The following is a 19,951-nucleotide window of genomic DNA, read 5'->3' as shown; positions in this document are numbered from 1 at the left end:
GGTCACGATTTTATCACCCTTGGACGTTATACGAAACATGAGGGCGACGGCGACGGCAGGAATGCGCCTGGAGAGTCCATATAGTTGCTTTCGCAATAATACAATAAACGTATCCGGCAACTGAAGCGTCCCGTCGCCCATTACTTTCCGCAAAAGAAGTATCAAAATCGAACTTTCACCATGCGACAATCCGTTGCGTCGCAACAATGAATTTTTTTTCTGTGGGGCGGAAGCACCGAAATGCAAAAAAAAACGCATAGGAAAGTATGTTGGCCAGAATCGAATGCCTACATCGGGCACCTAATGGGGCTACAGAATTAATACCGAAGAAAACATGAGACGATTGGCCCACTGAGAACCATACGCATATTGCTCAGTATCCTACGCCGGCGAAACAAGACTTTCCGGAAAGGTTCCGCTCAAGGAACGCGGTGCAATCCTTCGAGTCCCCACAGTGATGGCGGCGAGCGACCATTTTTTTTTTCTCGTCTGCTAGCCAGAAAACTTCCAAAACTCTGTCAGGTGAACATCCACTCGGCCAGAGCAAACCGAACGCCCACCGAAGTGCACCGCGCGGTGGTCGGGGCCATACGAGAAAAATATATGCGCTCTGGCTCGCTCTGGCAGCCCGCGGGTAGGGTAGCAAGAACAAAAAAATTGAAAAGGCTCAATGTGTTCTCGGCGAATAAAGTCAAAGTAAAAAAAATAAATAAGAACGTAGTTACTTTGGCTGGCTTTAGTGTCTTGACATGGTTGTTCTGGCGTAGGTTATAAAAGTGTTGATATTTTTTTATGCGACATGACGGCACAAATGAACCACCCCAACGCATCGTCTCATTGGACCTCGCTGCGTGCTTTGTCAACTCGTCTGCTAGTGTGTTGATTTGGCTTGTCTCGTTGTATGTTCCGATGTAAAACTTTAGAAGAGTCAATGGACCTTTGGCGTCAAATGTTTATAACATTAAACCCACAAAGTTGCGCAATTGAAAATTTAAAGCACGACTTTGGAAATGTCAATGCACGTTTCACATCAAGAGCTTATGAGATTTATACCCATAAAGTTTCGCAATTGATATCCATGCGCTCCATAGATTCCGTGGCCTCAGTGAGATGCCGCGGCGAGCCCGCTCACCATCAAAGCGCCCTTGAAACATTGTGCTCGGATGGGACTGCTTGGCGTTATGTGACTGCCGGTGTATGGGCGTTGCCACGAAATCCAGCCCGAGTTCGCAATCTTCGCGGTTAAATGTCTTTTCGAGCGTCAAAAAGACATTCTAGACAAAATCCAGAGTGATTTCCGGCGCCGGGGGTCACTTTGGTCGGCGGTGCATGGACAGCACGAAAAAATTTCGGGGGGGGGGGGGCTGAAGCCCCATAAGCCCCCCCCCCCTGGCTACGCCCCTGGTCCTGAGGTACGCGACTCAGCGCGCTGCGGGCCGCTCCCACGTTGGGACAGTCAGGCCTTGCCCGACCGCCGCATGGTGGGACTACGGAAATTTGGACCACCTGGCGTTCTTTACCGTGCACCTAAATCTAAGTGCACGGGTGTTTTCGCATTCCGCCCCCATCGAAATGCGGCCGCCGTGGCCGGGACTCGATCCCGCGTCCTAGTGCTTAGCAGCCCAACACCATAGCCTTACTAAGCAAGCGCGGCGGGTCAAAACGAACGTTTACAGTTGTGCTTTAACAATCGTTTTTGCAAACTCGCAGGCCCCTGCAAAAATCATGCGAGACATAAATCTAGTCAGGAAATCTATCGAAGTCAACAAAAATTCAATAATAACGCAACATTAATTTTATATCGACTTCTACAAGGCAGAATCGCTGTTAAAGTGACTACTAAAACTCTTTTTGTATTTGCGACGATAACTCAGTGTACGAACCCCAAGGTTTTGATGGCACATCATGTGCTAGTGCTCCGGGGTTTGATTGACTTTGGTGGTCAATGGCTAGCCAGCGTGGCTTCAAATAGTTATTCCTTTTATATGGCTCGCAGCAAAGGTGACGCTAAACATAGAAACCCGCACAGTCTCACCGATGTTCCAGCCGACAGGGAGTCCCTGCCCTTACAGAAGCCGTTATAAACATTACATTGTATTCCTACTGACTTACTGTTGCTTTCAATTGCTTTTACATTAAGTTGCCATTGAATGTAACGTGTTGCGAGGGCCGTGACATATCTGGCCTACGGACTGGCCAGTGTGCTTTTGTATGACGAGGAAAAGAACTAATTTTGACCCCAAGGGCGACGATCTCCGCAAACTGTGCAGCAAAAGTGTACCCGTGTGCGAAGCATTTGGAGCGCTTATGCAAATTTAATTGTCCAACCGCTCGCGATTCTCACGCGCGATAAGAACCACCAGCATGCACAGAGAGTCATCACGCCCGTGCCAGGTAGTCCTGCAAGCTTGTCTCACGATAGGTGGCCATTGACTGTAAGCTGTAGCAACGTGCACCTGGCGTCGAAACGAGTGCGAGAGACAGAAAACCAAATTACGCGGATCCAAGCCGCACGTTAGAATCTGCACGAAGCGGTTAATTAAACGTTGTAGAACTGTTCACACTGTGCACAGTTTTCAGCAGCACAGAGATTGCGCGCATGCCCGGCCAGACTCCGAGACCGTCACCACGCCGACCACGGCTTACGTTGCCTCCGGGATCGCAGTCCGCTTAATACTCGGCGAGAAATTTAGCGCCCGAGCGCGCTCAACCCAGGGGAAGTAGGCGTGGAGATGTTCCTTTCAATAAATGAAGTATGCGCTTGGAGGGGTACATTTGTTGGAATCAGGATATTTATGCACCATTTGCCGTTTCACTGAGTAATTTCGTAGACAACAGAGCCGGTCACGAGCACTTCTGGAGTGGTAGTACATGCATGTGGCTATATATTCGCCGATTCGTTACACGTGTTTTGTGCATGTGGGCTATTAGGCAAGACAGCAGCAGCAGCAGCCACGGTCGCCAATGTCCAGGAAGGTTCGCAAATAAAGCTTCGCTTCAAGAACCCTGGCTTTGGAACGATAAGCTGCTCGCTTTTGAGGAACCACGCGCACGTTCCAGAACGCACTCTGAGAGAGGTCGGCCAGTCATCGCAGCCAATTCTCGAGAACGACGGCACCCAAACAGACGCGGCCACCACCGCTAAACAGGGCGCTGCTCACGTCGGCTTTGCTCCTTTAAAGCAAGGAAAAAAAACTCGACCAAACGGGGACTGACTGGTACCGATAAACGTTTCTTGCCTGCACTGCCAACACTTGCTCGGGTCAGATAATCGCCGACCTCATTATGGCCCTCGACAACAAAACGTAAGGCGAATGGATCGGGAGGCAAAGAGCGCCAAAAAAAGAAGAAAGAAAAATACTCTTACAAAAGTCGATAAACACGCGGTTGTCTTCTCTGTTGACTTCGCGTTGAATTCGGCACACTTCCTGCTGAGAAGCAACCGAACGTCACGAGCGAATTTCACACAAGTAAACAAATTCGCACATTATAAACGCGGGTTTCCGCCGTAACCAAACAATCGGAAACGCATTCCAGAGAATCGACATGCACGTGCGCGTTAACGGGTGCGAGAGCGAGCCGTGAAATAGTTAAGGACACCGCAAAAGAGGTCACCAAACCAGTGAACGAGCATGTAGGCGGGGGCGTTCCACTTAAAACCCAGCAACGCTCTCGACCTATCATCGCACCAGAGAATGCGCCCCGGCGGAACCACGGGTATAATTAAGGAAGTTTACAACGTTTTTTCAACAACGACGAAGCTGTGCGAAGAGCACATCAAGAAGGCAACGGAAATTCAATCGTGTGATCGCCTTGGCATGGCGAAGTAAACGCGGTCGCTGTGCGCGCACGCATCCCCTCTACGTATTCCCTCGCCTATATTCCTCCTCCCCCTTTCCCCCTCTCACCAGCGTAGGGCCGCAAACCAAGGCGTAACCTGGTTAATCTCGCGCCTTTCCCTTCTGTCTGTGTCCGTCTTTCGAGGCACGCAATTCGCACGTTGACGGAGCCGACAGCTCTCGCTAAACAGCGGTTAACCGATCAACGGATTCTCGTCAAACCGGCAGCTTAATCGGCCAAAGGGTGGTTAAGAACTCGTAATCAGTGGCTTGTTTGCGTGTGTGTCGAATTGCGCAGTTCGCTGGCTAACAGCTGCAGTTACGGCGCAAAATGCGTCAGGGTTGCCCTAAACGCCGCAGGTTACGACAGCCAACGACGCACACGGTGGACATTTGAGAGGGAATGAAAAAAAAAAGAAACGAGGTGTTGGAAATCGCCGCAGAGAGCAAATAGCATCGGCAAATGACGGAAGATAAACACCACCTGCTGACTGCGGCTGATCGAGGTTGAACCGAAGAAAAGAACAAAGAAAAAGCCTTTCAGCAGGGCCACTCTGACCGCGGGCCCACATTTCCAAGCTGTGCCCTTCGCGCGTCAAACATAACACGGCTCGCAGTAGAGGCAAAGAGAGGTTCCCTACGCCGTGGATACGAAGACAAGTGCGTATATTATCGCATCGACTAGTGCGATAGCGCGTCATCAAAAAAAAAAAAACGAAAAAGACGTCAGGGAGCTGACAAACTTGAAACTTGACTGGCACATTCGAAAATAGCCAATTTTCACCTGACATCACGGACTCCACTTCTCATCGTGCTATAGTGCCCAAACATGGCGGCCCTGATGACGTCAGTTCGCCGCTTTATCACGCATACACATTTCCTTTTTTTTTTGACAGTGGCCGATTTTCAACGGTTTATGCCCTATTGATTTGTCGCTCGGCGCAGTACGGAGACTGTAAATCGATTTGCACCCTTAAGGGTGCTTCGCGTCTACCTCACCCCCTTACGCCCTTTACGGGTGTAAGGATGCGAGTTAAGACCGATTTGCAACCTCAACGATTCTTAAAAGTGTAAGATGGTTCACAGTGCACAAGTCGAGCTGTCACGTTTCTTCTTTACGCATCTTCTAGACGCGCTAGTCTCCCAAGATGGCGGCCACGACGGCGTCAAAGCAAGCCATCTATACTCCAACTAGAGTAGCCGTGTTAGGTTCCGTAGTAAGTAGGCATGGGGGTTACCACACAGCGAAATACTGGAACGAGAATGAAAAATGAGCTGACCAGAGAATGACATTCTTTTCGGTAGAAAATGTCGTCAACGTCACGACGTTAAATATTTATTATGAAAACCAGAATTGACAAGGCCAGTTAAAACTACAAAATTGTGCTTCCGCACGTATTGATAACACGAGTAAAATCAGGGATATACCAGGAGATAATGAAACTGCATGAGATGTTTTCAGTACAAATGAAGATGCGTATTTTTCCAGGCGTGTAATCCTCCATGTAAGCCCCGCACGTAAATAATAAATATAGAAAGGAAAAAATAATTTAACGAACGTGTCGTCACTTCTTCTCACCATAATCTTTTTCTTGCACTGCAACGTCGTGAATAAAAAATTACGCAGGTATACGACACTGCGGAGAGATTGAAAAGTGCTATTTTCCTTTTGAAGGAAAGAGCAAGCAAGGAAAGTCAAGTTTAGCTCTGTCAAGACGAAGTCGTTGCCATACGGTGGCTTGTATTGCGCTAGAAAGGCTCCATCGTAATGCCCACAATGCCCAATATCGCTTATACATGTCTATATGCTAGTCTAATTTTTCAAAAACAAGAAAGAAAAAGAAAATAACATGGAGGCTATATTTTGGAAAGAAATCTTCTTTTGAAATGAAAAAAGAAATACGGTTTCGCGCTCTTATTTTATCCGCAGAGCAGTTGTACCCAGCCTTTCGCGAAAATTAATGACAAAATAGAAGTGTATGGCCGGGGGGGGGGGGGGGGGGAGGGGTTATTGCAAGTGCGTATACGTTACTTCCTATTCGTGTCGCCGCCCTTTTTATTGCCACTCCTTATAAGAGTTTATACAAAGCACAAGCAAACTGTCATTGAGACCGTTTCGCGCTTGTCGGCACACAAGAGGCAGCCAATCAGGCTGGGTTGGGAAACGAGACGGTTGGAAATTAGTAAGCGATTTCAACGCCGGTAAAATAAGAGAGGACTTCCAGTGACGCAGGTAGGCACGTTTTACTTATTATTTGTCTATTCTTTTTTTCTTAGTAAACACGTCAGTAGTGAGCAAAAGCAACGCCCGTCCAGTGTACAGTGCTCAGCAATTCGAACCCGGCACTCGAAGCACGTGACTGGATGGATGGATGGATGGATGGATGGATGGATGGATGGATATTATGAGCGTCCCCTTTGGAACGGGGCGGTGGGTTGCGCCACCAAGCTCTTGCTACTATACTGCCTAATATCCTACCTAGGTAAACTGTTATCCTACCTGGTTATCTATCTGGTTATTACCTGGTTAACTGTTATCCTACCTGGTTAACATAATATCCTACCTAGGTGACTACCGGCGCTTTTTCGCGCCACCTATCGTCGCTAGGGCAACCGAGTTAATGCATTGCGGCATAAGATTAAAAGCGAGAGCCTTTGTGACACTTTCTGAATCCAGGCACTAACTTGCCAGAGATGGGAATGAGGAAGGGGGTGAGGGGGGTGGCTGGTAAGGCCACATACTTACACTTAAATTTCGGGAGGTGGGGCGAAAGCACGTGGGGGGGGGGGAGCCGGTGTGCCACCCCATGGCTACGCCACTGGCGCGCACAACACTATGTATACTTCACATCTCCCACCACTCCCACGTTCCGTTTCCTTCCTCGTTACAAGCCACATCCCTCAACACCCCCCCCCCCCCCCTCTCTCCCTCCCAGGCGCATTCCCTGGCACAATACAAGTGAGGCGTGCGGACAGGACACGAGAGTAGAGAAGTGGACAACACGAACACGTCCTCCTCGCCACTTCTCTAATCCTGTGTCTTGTCCGCACGCCTCACTTCCATTTTGCGTAATGAATCCTTACCAACTAGCTCAGCTTTCGGTCGTTCTTCCCTTGCACCTATATACACCGCCTCATCGCCGGCGTCTCGGTTAAAGGTATCGCTTCGACCACCCCACAAAACGAAACCGCGTGCTTATCAACGACTCCCAGCCCCCCACCTTAAGTGTCCGGCCTTCGGTCACCATCATTCAGTTCGGTCGTTCTGCGGCAGCGATTTCCCGGCAGAACTCTCTCCGAGGTGTACGACAGCGGGACGGAAAGAAAGAAATAAAGAAAGAAAGAAAGGAAGAAAGAAAGTAGGAGGAAAGGGGGGAGGGTGTAATCTCGCTCTGACCCGCAAAATGCAAGTGGGCAGACCAGATTCCAGGAGGGACGTTCAACCGAACGCTCACGGCTAGCGCGCAGAAACCCCGGATAGTGCGAACGAGCGAGTGAGTGAGTGAGGGATTGAAAAGAGGGGGCGAGAGAATGAGAGAAAGAGGGAAGGCATCGCCTCCTCCTCCTCCTCGTCGTCCTCCCGGCCACCGCGCGCTCTGTCTTTCCGGCTACACTCTTGGCGACCGTGCGCGTGTGCCCTCCTCCTCCCTCTCCCTCTCCCGCTTCCTCTCCCCCTCCCTCTCCAAGGAAGCTCCTCCCACCCCTCTTCCGGTAGAACTTCCTCTTACGCGCGGAGGGGCCATGTGACGTTCGGAACAGAGCCGGGTGCAATCTTGGGGGACAAGATCGAGTGGCGACCGACTGGCATCGCGATTCTTGTACAACGAAAGCATCGTTAGGGTGAATTCAGAAATAAGTGAAACGATATACAGGAGGATAAAACTGCGCGCCGTGGGCGCGAGCTAGATCAATTCGCGTACATTAAGCTTCACGCGAACCTTGCAGAGAGAGAGAGAGAGAGAGAGAGAGAGAGAGAGAGAGAGAGAGAGAGAGAGAAACAACTTTATGGCCCACAATGCAATGAAGTGCGTTAAGCGTCTGATGGGGTGGCTCCGTCATCACGCATGTGTATATCATTTATTGTACAGGGTGTTAGAAAGGCAAAACAGCAAGAGCCCGTGCGAAAATCAGTGTGTGGCACTGCTTCTGTAACGCGCTTAATAGCGCTGGAGTGCACAAGCATCGATGACGTTGAAACGTACGACATATTATACCCGGTGATTTTTTTTTTATTGTAAACAGACATGTAAAAAAAAAACATCCCATGGCAGCTAGGTAGCGCAATTATTTGCGCGCCAAGTCTCGGTGTGATATTGACTAATTAAAATTTGTTGCCCAACTCACTTCGTAATTATTCCACTTTAGCGCCCATGTCCTCAATGCATAATTGAAGCCCAGCATTAACGAAGCAACATCCATTCAAAAGTCTCTGTTGAGCACACAGAAAAAAAAAAGAAAAGCTCGCACGCTTAGATTTAAGTGCACATCAGAGAAATGCGGGTGGTATGAATCACTCCAGAGTCCCTCACTACGCCGCGACTCAAAAACCCATTGCGCAGTTTAGGAACGCGAAACCTCGTTTTTTAATTAGAAATAAACGATAGGTCACGTGGTTTATGACGTCTCCCGCGCTTACTTCCATATGATGCGAGGGCGCAGGCGCGGCCACAGCGAATGCCCTCAACCGCTCGCAAGCGAAAGCGTCGAGGCGATTTGCAGCTCGGCGAGACGCGTGGCTTGGCTTGGCTTGACTCGGCGCGGTGGGAGGTGCCAAATGGGGTAGGGGGGGAGGGAGCGATGGCGCTCCGACAAGATATCACGCAGATGGCTTTAGATATACCAGGAATGTCACGATGAGCTGCGTCGCGATGGCCTTGGATACGCACTTCCGGCATAGGCGATCGTGTATCTCCTCGTCGCGATGGTGGTCTTTCAATGAGCGTGCGGATCGGACTGCGCTGGAACGAAGCGCCATCGTAACAAAAAACTCGCTCATTTCAAGTGTAAGTGTGTAAGACCAGCCACTTCTCCTTTTTCAAACTTATTTCACGAGATTGTATTGAATGACAATTTATTGTATTTATAACATCTGTTTTATTGTTATAGCTGACTTCACTAACTATATGCATGAAACGATGTCTTTCTTTTTTTTGCATTTTGTATTTTTGCAGACTGTACTGTGTAGCTACATGTAGCGTATCTATTTTATTGTACTTTGTATTCACATGTTCTATCAATAATGTTGTATCAACGCTTACATTGTAACAATATGCCCACCTGCTATGGTCTCGATAAAGAGACTGGCAGTATTGAAAAAAAAATATATATATATATATATATATATAGCTCCTAAGATCGTTTCATTCTACTAAGGTAAACCGGGTGGAATGACCTTACAAACGGCGAAGTTACACAAACTATCGTTTCTCGGTGACTCATATAGCGTACTGACATTTGTTGCTTCGATCATTACTTACGCTCAGTTGCGTGTTTTTACTGAATTTTCCTTTCCACTATTGTTATGACAATGACTGGGTAACCTGCACGATATTTCCCGAGGGAACAGCAGAATGAGCGAGTAATTAATTAAACGAGCAAATTAATAGGGAGACGTGAACGACCGTTGTCAGCAGCACCCGTTGTGCGTCGCTGAAAGGGCATCCGACATCTGCATTTCGGCACCATATATATTAATCGGTGTACTTTCACTTTCTCTTTGGTATGACACATTATAGAATGTTTTATTATTATTATTATTCTATATTGAAATGTTACAGAGTAGTATAGAGCGTTTACAGGTGCAGTTTCGAAATGATGTAGATAATTGCTAACCCCGGTTGTCCAGTTCGCGCTGAACTTATGACAAGAAATTAACACTGAATAGAGGTCACTCACACAATGTTCCTTTATACGGAATGACGTTAATCCCTGCTCGGGCAAGGTTGAAGTAATATTACGAAAGGGAATCATTGTTACGAATACCAGTCAATTTTGACATCTATGCACTCCTGCGCGAAAGTAGTGCAACGCCAGCATGCATCCTCTTCCTCGTGCTCATCGCCATAATCATCGTCATAATCATCGCCATAATAATCACCACCACCACAACCACAACCACCATCGCCTCATTGTGCGTCCACTACAGGACGAATGCTCCTCTCAAGGACTTCCCGTGTTTCGCATCAGCTGACTACATTTTATGCCTGGAAATTTCCCCATAAAATCACACCACCTAAATATGCACCATCCTCGACTACATTTGCCTTGTTTTGGCATACCATTCTGTTACTCCCTTTACTCAGTCAGTTACCCGCTCGCACACTGACCCGTTAATTCACCGTGCACTCACGGTTTACCTAACTTACCAACGAACTAACCGGTTCACTAACAAGGCAACCAACTAGCAAACTGACTAACTTGCTGACTGACTCGCTCGTTTGTTCGTTCGTTCACTCAAGAACTCGCTCGCTCTTTTAGCCTTGCTCACCAGCAAGCTAACCGGTCATCGAACGAGCTTACCAGTCGGCTAACTATAGCTGAACGGCTCACTAATACCAACTGACTAGCTTGCTTGTTTGTTAAATCAAGAACTCGCTCGCACACTCGACAAATCGCGCACCGACTCATTCCCCTGGAAACAGGGGACTCGCTCAATAAACCAAGCACTGACAGACTCACGATATAAACGAATGTAGTATACCCTACTCCCTCGCACGAACCTGCATGCCAGCTAAAGCCAGAAAAATCCAAGAACCAGAAGAAGAAGAAGAGTTGAGGAGCTCGTCTCCATTAATTACGTCAGAGGTGGCAAATATATGCACCGGCGAGCAAAGAATGTCTCCGATGACGCCGCGTGCAATCTGAGCCCCATCGTGTGCATAACTCCCGGAGAAGTGGGGCGGAGGGGCTTAGACAGCAGGCTGTGTGAACGCACACCTATTAAGCCTTTTTCCAAGCGTACGCGCCCTCAGAGCACAGCTGACAGGGCTTGAGGAACGTGCAAGCTTCTCAATGTCACCAGAAAAAAAAAAGTGCAAAAAAAGGGGGGGGGGGGGGGCTTGGGCAGGCCCGGCGCCATGAACTCGGCTCCAGCAGCTGTTCCGACTAGCACAGCCGTCTGGCCATTTTTGTTTTTGTTTAGCCCTCGCGCGTTAGTTGCGTAAATGCGAGAAAGCCCGAACAGCTGCGGCCAGGGTCGAGACGGCGGCGGCCGTCACGCAAGATAGCTAACTCCACGTGACGTCATGAGGTTGAAAGCGCGTCTGCTCAGGGATATTATTTAGCAGCTAACTGCAGGCTAATGGACGTTAAACGAGGATCCCATCGCATTCTGAAAGAACCGGAGACTCACCCTCGTCAGTTTCGTAAAACTTTTTTTCCAGACGAATACTGTCACGTGCATGCGCGAATATTACGAAATCCGTGACGTCATACTACGACGTACATACGTCCGTATGACAAACGTTTAGCTGCATTCCACAAACGGAGTGTAATTTTAACTCGTTCGTAAGGTAATACGGCTATGTAGTCGTATTAGGGACGTTTAGCGTGTCCGGTATTCGGGCAAGCGCGGGCGGTTTTCCGGTTTAGCGGGGGCGTCAAGGTGAGCGGCCCGATCGGTGGCGCCAGCTGGTGGCGCAAAGCTCAACCACACAAACACAGAGCTAATTACTGTATTCTGGTTAGCTGCTGGGGTAAATTTTCGACAGTGGCGTAATCGTGTTCACAATTACGCCGCTGCCAAAAATTTGCACGAGTGGCGAAGCAGGATATGGTGAGTTACGGCAGTTTTAGCTATGCGTTTGTCTGGCTGAGCTCTACAACACCAGGCGGCCTCACCGCTCACGTTTACGCCCCGACCATCCGGTAATCCGCCCAAACCGCTCCCGTTTACCGGAATAGCGTACAAGCTAAAAGTCTCTATTATTGTTTGCGGAATACCCGAGAAGTCGGTAGGCTGCAGCAGCGCTGGTAGCGGCACCTTGTGGCGCTTTCTTCCACCTTAACACGCCTTAGAAACGTTTTTTTTAAATATTGTGCCATTGTTTCCGTGGAAGCGGGAAAAAGAAAGAAATAAGCTATTCGCGCATGACTCTCGCTGCTGTCGTCTCTGCCCGAGTAAATACGTAGTGCAGAACAGGGTCATTGCACTTAGTTACGTGATCGTATGTGCTCTGGTAGACCCCAGGGCTAATAGATGACACCACCAGCTCAATGTGGTCTAAAACCCTTAAGTCCTTGTTTAACAGAAGTGATGTTGTAGTATCTACGTATTAAAAATGTAGCGTGCTCTTTTCTACCTTTAATATTGATCTTTTGCTTTTTGATTGTCTTGATATAATCGCAGAATCTGCAGAACGTGTCGTTTTGTGGCTGTTTGTTTTTGTATAATAATATTACAAGCGATTTGGGAAAAGCTTTATTGCCGCAACGTTTCTCGCAGTGCCTCGTGTTATCAACTTCTGATCACTGATGGAAAAGCCGCCGGTACAATAGTTGCCAGTAATTACGAATAAATAAATAAATAAGTAAATCTATCTATCTATCTATCTATCTATCTATCCATCTATCCATCTATCCATCTATCTGTCTGTCTGTCTGTCTGTCTGTCTGTCTGTCTGTCTGTCTATCTAAACATCCATCCATCCGGTCATCGGCCATCCATCCATCCATCCATCCATCCATCCATCCATCCATCCATCCATCCATCCATCCATCCATCCATCCATCCATCCATCCATCCATCCATCCATCCATCCACCCACCCACCCACCCATCCATGGATGGGTGGGTGGGTCCATCCATCCATCCATCCATCCATCCATCCATCCATCCATCCATCCATCCATCCATCCATCCATCCATCCATCCATCCATCCATCCATCCATCCATCCATCCATCCATCTGCTCGCTGGACGCCGTTACAACGTTGCGTAGTCCGCTGTTACAGAAGGAACGCCCTGCAACACATTCACCACAATGCACGGAGCTGCCGGGTAGAGGCCAGTCTGCCGCTCGTGCAGGATAAAAAAGAAAGAAAGAAAGAGAGATGGCTGCGGGGTCAGCTAACCGCCCGCATAGAGCACAGGCAGCGGCTGCCTCTCACGTGAACGCGAAACTCTCGTCGCAGTCGTCGCTCGCTCGCCCGCTCAGCTCGGTCCATTCATTGACCAAATGTGGGCCACCGAAATAGGCTGGGACCTGACTTGCTCTCTTGTGAAGTCGTGTCCTTCCCCTCCCCCCACCCCTCCCTCCGGACGCTTCCGTGGACCCAACAGCAAGACGACCGGCGCATGTATTGAAAGGACCCCGACCGACTCTATCAACTCCGAATGAAGAAGGTGCTTAGTCTGATAAAGACTCTAGGCGGTTTTCTGTTACGTCTATAAGTTGTCTATTAATAGCGTGCACGTGGCCTTACAGTCGAATTCCCCGGGAAGTGTGTTTCAGGGTACGCTTCCGTGGTACAAGCGAGGGAATGGACATTCAGCCATCGCGCCAAGAGTGGAAAGAATTGGGTCTGCTCCCAACTCGCAAAAGATACTTATTTATGCAATGTGAGGAACGCTACGGACTATCTTCTGTTACGTCCATGACTTGTCTATGCGTAGCGGATATATAGCCTTACAGTTTTCTCCGTGAGGCGTCGTGTCACGGCGGATGCTTCCGCGGACCGAGCAGCCAAACGACCAACCAGCCGGGCTCACCAGGTATATAAATGTAGGACTGGATCGACTACCGACTCAGAAAAAAAATTAGTGAGTGAAAAACCTAGTAGCCATTTTTTTTTCTTATCTCTATAGAATGTTTCTCAATAATGAAGATATAGCTATAAATATCTTGTTTTTCTCGTTTGGTATCGTACGTGTTTCAGAGGACACTTCAGTGGACCATGCAACCGCACAAGACGACCGACGAGCTGGCCTCGCCCGGGGAATGAAATGACTCGAGGATTACTAACACCCAGAAAAAATAGAGCGAGTGGGGAAGGCCAGAACACAACTTTCTGTGATGTCTACAAACTGACTATGAATAGCAGAAATATAGCCTTACACATTACATCTCTCCGTGAGGTGTTCCGTCTCTGAGGACTCTTCGATCTAGGAGCAAGCGACCGAAGAAACCACCTGACACGCTGGGGTGTCACCAGGAGAGTAAAAACAATCGAGCCCTCCAAACACACAGAAACGGTATTTAGACAGTGCAGAGAAAGCCTGTAGATGATCTTTTTGTGACAGTTGTATATTTAGCACGAATAGTGAACACATAACTTGGCTCTTTTCCCTTGCAGTGTCGGGCCACAGAGGTGGTTCTGGTGGTCAGAGCTAACGATCAAACCGACCGACGAGCTGGTCCCACTAGGACATTAAAACTCAACGAGCCCTTCAAACAACCAGACAATTCAGGCAGTCTGGCGAAAGCCTGCGGATAATTTCTGAGACATATCTATACGCTCCGCATGATTAACGAACATCTGCCCTGTCGTTTGTTTTGTAGACCAATGTGTATAACTGTTTAATGTTTTACTTCGGACACTAAAAAAAAAAAGATATCCAAGCTTTACTAGAATTGCGTCACTAAACAGGAAAATTACCTTCCCAGGTGGGCGTCATTCGCAAGAAAAACCAGTGTAAGCAATTCACAGACAGTAACACCCAGAGCAGTGACACGTTAACAAATATAAAGTAGAAAAAGAAGGAGACGAACGAACTACAAACGCCATTAAGAAAAGTCTGTACATCCTGGACAGTTTCTTGTCAGTGACTCCGTACGTGACAAGTAGGCACTGATCCGCCAGCCAAGCATGAATAATTTGCAGCCTTTTGCGCAAGACTTGTCAGAAGAAGCGCAGCCAGAGCCGGGAAAGAAGTCACAGGGTCCATTAGAATGTGTCGCTCGCTTCCGCCAGGTGGACAACTGACTCCCGCTACAAGCTGGTCAAGGAGGTCACGCGAGGAGATCTCTGCTACACGTCCGGAGCTAAGAAAAAATACACGTACCGAGCTGTCCTACTCGCCCATTCCCCGAACACGAATAATATTGCGTTTTTCGGAATTGCTTATTTGCCATAAGTGAGAAAAAAAAGAAACGAAAAAAGAGAGCACCCGTTAGGAGGCCGTTTAGTCAAGGGGGAACGGGAGGAGGGACGCATTTTCTAAGAGTCCACGTAGTGGACGTGTCTATTTCGTCTGCTGTTGAAGCTCTGATTGGCTGGGCTGGGCTGTGCGTCCTCAGCCACCAGGCACCACGGCCAATGAGCACTTCAGCAGCAGACGAAATGCACACGTCCACAAGGGGGACTCCTACCAAATACCTACCCTAGTTTCGTCTTTGCAGACTTGGTGTTCGTTGCGTTAGTGACGGCTGACACTCGCTGATTTCGTGATCATTCATCTAGAATTTGCCGATTTAACTTTCGTAGACTGAACACTCGCTGGCTTCATGATCACCGATTTCATACCTCTGCAAAAGGAGCTACACCTTTCGAAATTAAAGTGACCGGTTTCGCGCTTTTAATTTCTTCTCCCTCGCATCGTTAAAAAAAAGAAATAGCTAGCGCCATTTTTGTTGGAGCCGAATCCGGCAGGCGACCTGGAAACGTGCGCGATGTAGGTACGCAGAGACTGCTTCTCGACGTCGCTGCGCTGTTCCTTGAATACTGATTGCCACGGTCTGCTCCTCCCGCTTGCTAGGCCAGATAACCCCACCGCAAGGGTGGCAGGGACGCCGGCAGACGCATATCAATACCGGCTAAAACTTAGGCAAATAGCGCTAATTGGCCGAATCAGACCGCAGTTCGTGACACGACCGCGAAGCGGCGCTCGCGCGGCGTGACGTGCAGCGCCGCCTGGCGGCCGGAGCTGGAAAATGATGCCCGTCGCGGTTAAAGAAAGACGAAAGTTTGGCCGCGGTGCGGGGAGGCGGGGAGGCAGAGGGGGCGGTGCGGATATTGGTGACCTTGAGACCTGCATCAGCATAATTCATGCGGAAGAGCGCATCCTCGTACGTCACCGTTTCCTTATACCGCTATTCTTTCGTTTGTTTGGTTTTTTTTTCTCCCTTCACTATGCGCACCAATCTGCGGGGGGTGGGGGGGTGGGGGTCAAAGTTCGCGCGGGCGCCTCTAGAAGGCAGGCCGATCATCAGCGAGCGCTAAAAGTGGAAAGACCTATATGCAGGCGCACGCATACAAGGGGAGCCGAGGAAGAAGAGCTCGAAGCGGCAGCACACACACAAAAAAACGAACAAAAGAAAAATACGCGCATCACGCGTCTACCCGAAGCCCTGCCGCCAACTAGAACGAGCCAATCAACGTGCCCCATTTTTCTTTTTCTTCACGCGCTCAAAGACCGAGAACGGCGTAATCTCTCCGACCCGACGTATATAGCGTGGTTAGCACTCCGCGTACATAGTCGACGCATATGCAATATGGATTTATCCTCCCGGCTTCTTAAGTCCACTAACACGTGATGCAGCCTATTGATACAGTGTTCACGTTCGCAGGCGCGGCGCAGGAAAAAGAAAAAAAGAAATGAGAAGAAAACGAAAGAAACATTCAAGAAAAGAAGCGAAAAGAAAGGAGGAGAACGGTTACATGTAACTCTTGAGCGACACAAAGCACCAAGGAAGCGTGAGTATCATGTTCAACGCATACATTTGCTCAGTGCGGCACGCGCGTTATTCTGACCATCAGCTTCCAAGATCTGCATCGAAGCGATACGTTTTGCATATTCCTTGGGGAGCTGGCCACCGGTCGTACGATGCTATGCACAGGGTACTTCAAGGATATGAGGCAGAGAAGCACGTGCTGCTGAGTAGATAGTAGGGCGCGGGACGTTTTGAGGCCGGTCTCGTGAGGTTTTCCTCGTTTTTTTTTATTAGTACCACTTTCTTCGTTTTTTGTCCTTTTTTTTTTGAAGAGCGCGCATCACACCAAGCTCCGATATCCGAGAACAAGCCACTGAGTAATTGCGCAGCGTGCCATTGCTTTTTGGTGCGTGACCGGATAAAGTTGGCCCACAAGGGGGGCCGGCAGTTGAAGTGGCCGAAACGAGGAAAACATTGTTCACCCGTGCGTCAAACTTCGCCAGTGAAGGGGAAGCTAGCATCAAATCTTGGCGGAAGAAAACTCTATATAGAGGCTCGTTGTCCACGGCGTTGTTACAAAAGCTTGCATTGAGATTTGGATCGCTGTCTCTCATCGTAAGAGATCCGGAGACGCATAATAGCGCTAACAAACCATTCACATAGAAAGGAACGCAAGGACGGGATCAGCAAACGAAAGTACAGTCTGGCCCCGAATGAGAGAAACCGAATATTAACAAATTATAGATTTAACGAAGCGCTTACAACTTCTCGACACATATTAGTTAGCCGAACGCGTTCAAAACCTCGAAGTAACGAAGTGCACTCAACGCCCCACCCGATTTAACGAAGTTTCTTTTTGTGGGGCATCTGGTTAAAATATGAGGAAACTGTGGGCATGCAGTGTTTGAGTTTCGGCAACGGACGCTATCGCCACTCCGTTCAAGGAACTAAAAACGCGCTCAACGGAATTGCTGTCTCCTTTTCTTTCACGCAAACTTTCACCACGGGCTAGCATCAATTCCTACATCATTTGTACCTTGGAAGTTTCGGCGATCGGTAACTTGGACTGTGTGCGTTAAGTATCATGATTCCGTTTATTTTTGTTCAACATGCTAACACCATACCTACAACAAATTGGTGGCCTTAAAAAGCATTGCATGATCCCCTTAATGGTTACACATTCTCAATTTTGGTAACGTTGCCGATTACGGAGTATGTAACGAACTTAACAATGGGGTGATCGTGTATTGGTTTGCTGAATGTCTCACTTGGTACGAGTTCATGTGAATTTGCATTAATATCTTGCGTTATCTCTCGAGTGTATTATCACTGACTGAACTTATTATTCGTATAGCGGTGAACTATTGTTCTAGCTTGTGTAGAAAGCTCAGCGTTTTTTTTGTTTGGTTTCTCGTGTACTGACAGCCTTACACGAACTGACTGCACAGAAGTGCTAGAAACCTGAGTTGTGATCGCACGTTACAGTGTTGCAGATGTGTCGTGCTTTCCGACTATGCCATTCTGCTTTCTTCCATACCGATTTTGTCTTCTTGATTTGTTTGTCAATGTTGTGTTTCTTTTGTGTTGTTTCTTTGCATTGCTTAATCACTTGGGTATATTTTTGATGTCTGTGGGACAGCAGGCCCTTCGGCGGCTTATTTCCCTCAGGTTCGCATCATTTATTATGCAACATTAGTACTGGTAAAGTGCAATGCGGATATTTAACGCAGACAGTACACACCCCATGGCGCTGCGCACCCGAACGCAATGGTGTTTGCAGATAGCCGCAACCGCAGCAGCAGCAGCGAAAACGCGCTCTCACCTTCGATTTTGATGTGCGGCGTTATGGAGAGCGGCGAGTCGGGCCCTTCGTCGCTGGACGTCATGGAGTAGGAGTGCTCTGACTGGATGCGTGGCGACTGGACTGCGTCGGACATCATGCGGTCGTGCAGGATGATGGGGTTGTCCAGTATGGTGGACCAGTCCGATTCGGAGCTGATGTCGACCATGGGCTGCGAAACAGAGAAAGAACGCGAACTTGATGAGACAAGCGCTTAAACAACTCAATCAATCAATCAATCAATCAATCAATCAATCAATCAATCAATCAATCAATCAATCAATCAACCAATCAATCAATCAATCAATCAACCAATCAATCAATCAATCAATCAATCAATCAATCAATCAATCAATCAATCAATCAATCAATCGAGTACGTCAATACGCGGTAACCGGGTTACAAAAGGCACAACCGGTGAACGACCTGGTTGGTAGCGCCATCTATGGGCGCATAGTTTAACCAGTGAGAACACATAGCTATTCTTGCAGTAACCAATCCTCTTTTCTAATTATCTGTTGGCGTAAAGCGTCGACAGTGGCGTAATCGTCAAAGTGCAGTTGTTTCTCCTTTCTATTTTCCTCCGAGGGCAACACCAACGCAACACAAAACGTTTGCAACACATTGTAACAGGATCAAGCGCCGCGAGGTGTCACTGCCAGCTTTGTAGCCGTAGTGTTCCTGTATATGCTAGCATATACAGGAACACTATGTAGCCGTATGTAGCCGCCGTCCGCGTCGCCGGTATTCCATCAATGCGTGCGCGGACAAGTTAAGAACTCCGATAAAAAGAAAAAAAAAACCTCTCGGCGCGGGAAGATTGGACTAGATTACGTACACGAGCACTGTACAAACGCGCTGACCAGCCGACGAGAGAAGTAATCGAAGCTGCAGGAACGGCAAGGCGGGGAACCGTCCGTGGGGCGAGTTTGCCATCTATCGCTTTGCCAAGCAACCAATGGCGCTATCTCGGTGTCGCATGTGTGGGCTGATGAACAGAACCTGCCACGTTACTGGAATTTTAGTATGCTGCCTCCCCCTTCTGCCTCCCGCCTTCATTATATAGCCTGCGGTTGCCGCTTGTTGGTTTGCTTTTCTGTTAGTTTTGTTAGACTGCCTATACAAGTTCGTGAATGGAAATAGTATAGACTTCTTGAATACACTTCTAAGTGGCCTTTCTTCGACACCAGCCGTTCCATGCGGAGAGACACGCTTGCAGCTGTTGCGCGGCGTCTTTCTCAAGTCACCCAGCAAGCGCGGGCGATGCATGGGGACCCCTCTTCAAGGCGACCACCCCGCCTTAGCAGCTCTGCTCTCGCTTTTGTTTCGATGACATTCTCGCGGTCATCGCGTGGGATCGGGAGCGCTAACGGCCGTCAGCCTCGGAGCAGCAACAGCAGAACCTCGGGTTGTCGTCTCCAGTCCAGACCTTGGCCCGTGCCAGCCACCGAGCCTGCATGCCCTGAAAAATCTGAGGCCTCGTCCTCCGCACAAAGACAGTCCCATATTACACCAACATCCACCAATGAGGAATAGGCAGTGGGAGGCATGGCTTGCAGATGAGGGTCGGGAGAGTCAGTTGGCTCTTCTGGACCAAGCCTAGCTGGCACGAGCGGCTCGCTCGTGCTAGTGGGGCCCTGGAATAGGGGCTCCAACCATCGTGCCTTATTTTATTTACATTGA

General features: G+C 48.7%; 1 protein-coding gene across 4 annotated transcripts in view; it reads right to left on the bottom strand.

The window, feature by feature from the left end:
* The window catches only part of LOC135921700 (cyclic AMP response element-binding protein A-like), a 252,456-nt gene that overhangs the window by 21,914 nt on the left and 210,591 nt on the right, over window positions 1-19,951 (bottom strand). For all 4 annotated transcript variants that reach the window (XM_065456007.1, XM_065456005.2, XM_065456006.1 and 1 more), the window contains one exon: window positions 18,251-18,440. In XM_065456007.1, coding sequence (XP_065312079.1) covers window positions 18,251-18,440 — 190 coding nt within the window. The remainder of the gene's footprint in view (window positions 1-18,250; window positions 18,441-19,951) is intronic.

This window comes from Dermacentor albipictus, chromosome 10 (genome assembly GCF_038994185.2).
Source record: "Dermacentor albipictus isolate Rhodes 1998 colony chromosome 10, USDA_Dalb.pri_finalv2, whole genome shotgun sequence".
Lineage (NCBI taxonomy): Eukaryota > Metazoa > Arthropoda > Arachnida > Ixodida > Ixodidae > Dermacentor > Dermacentor albipictus.
The sequence above is the reverse complement of the archived record's forward strand: the minus strand, read 5'-3'. Positions and strand labels throughout refer to the sequence as shown.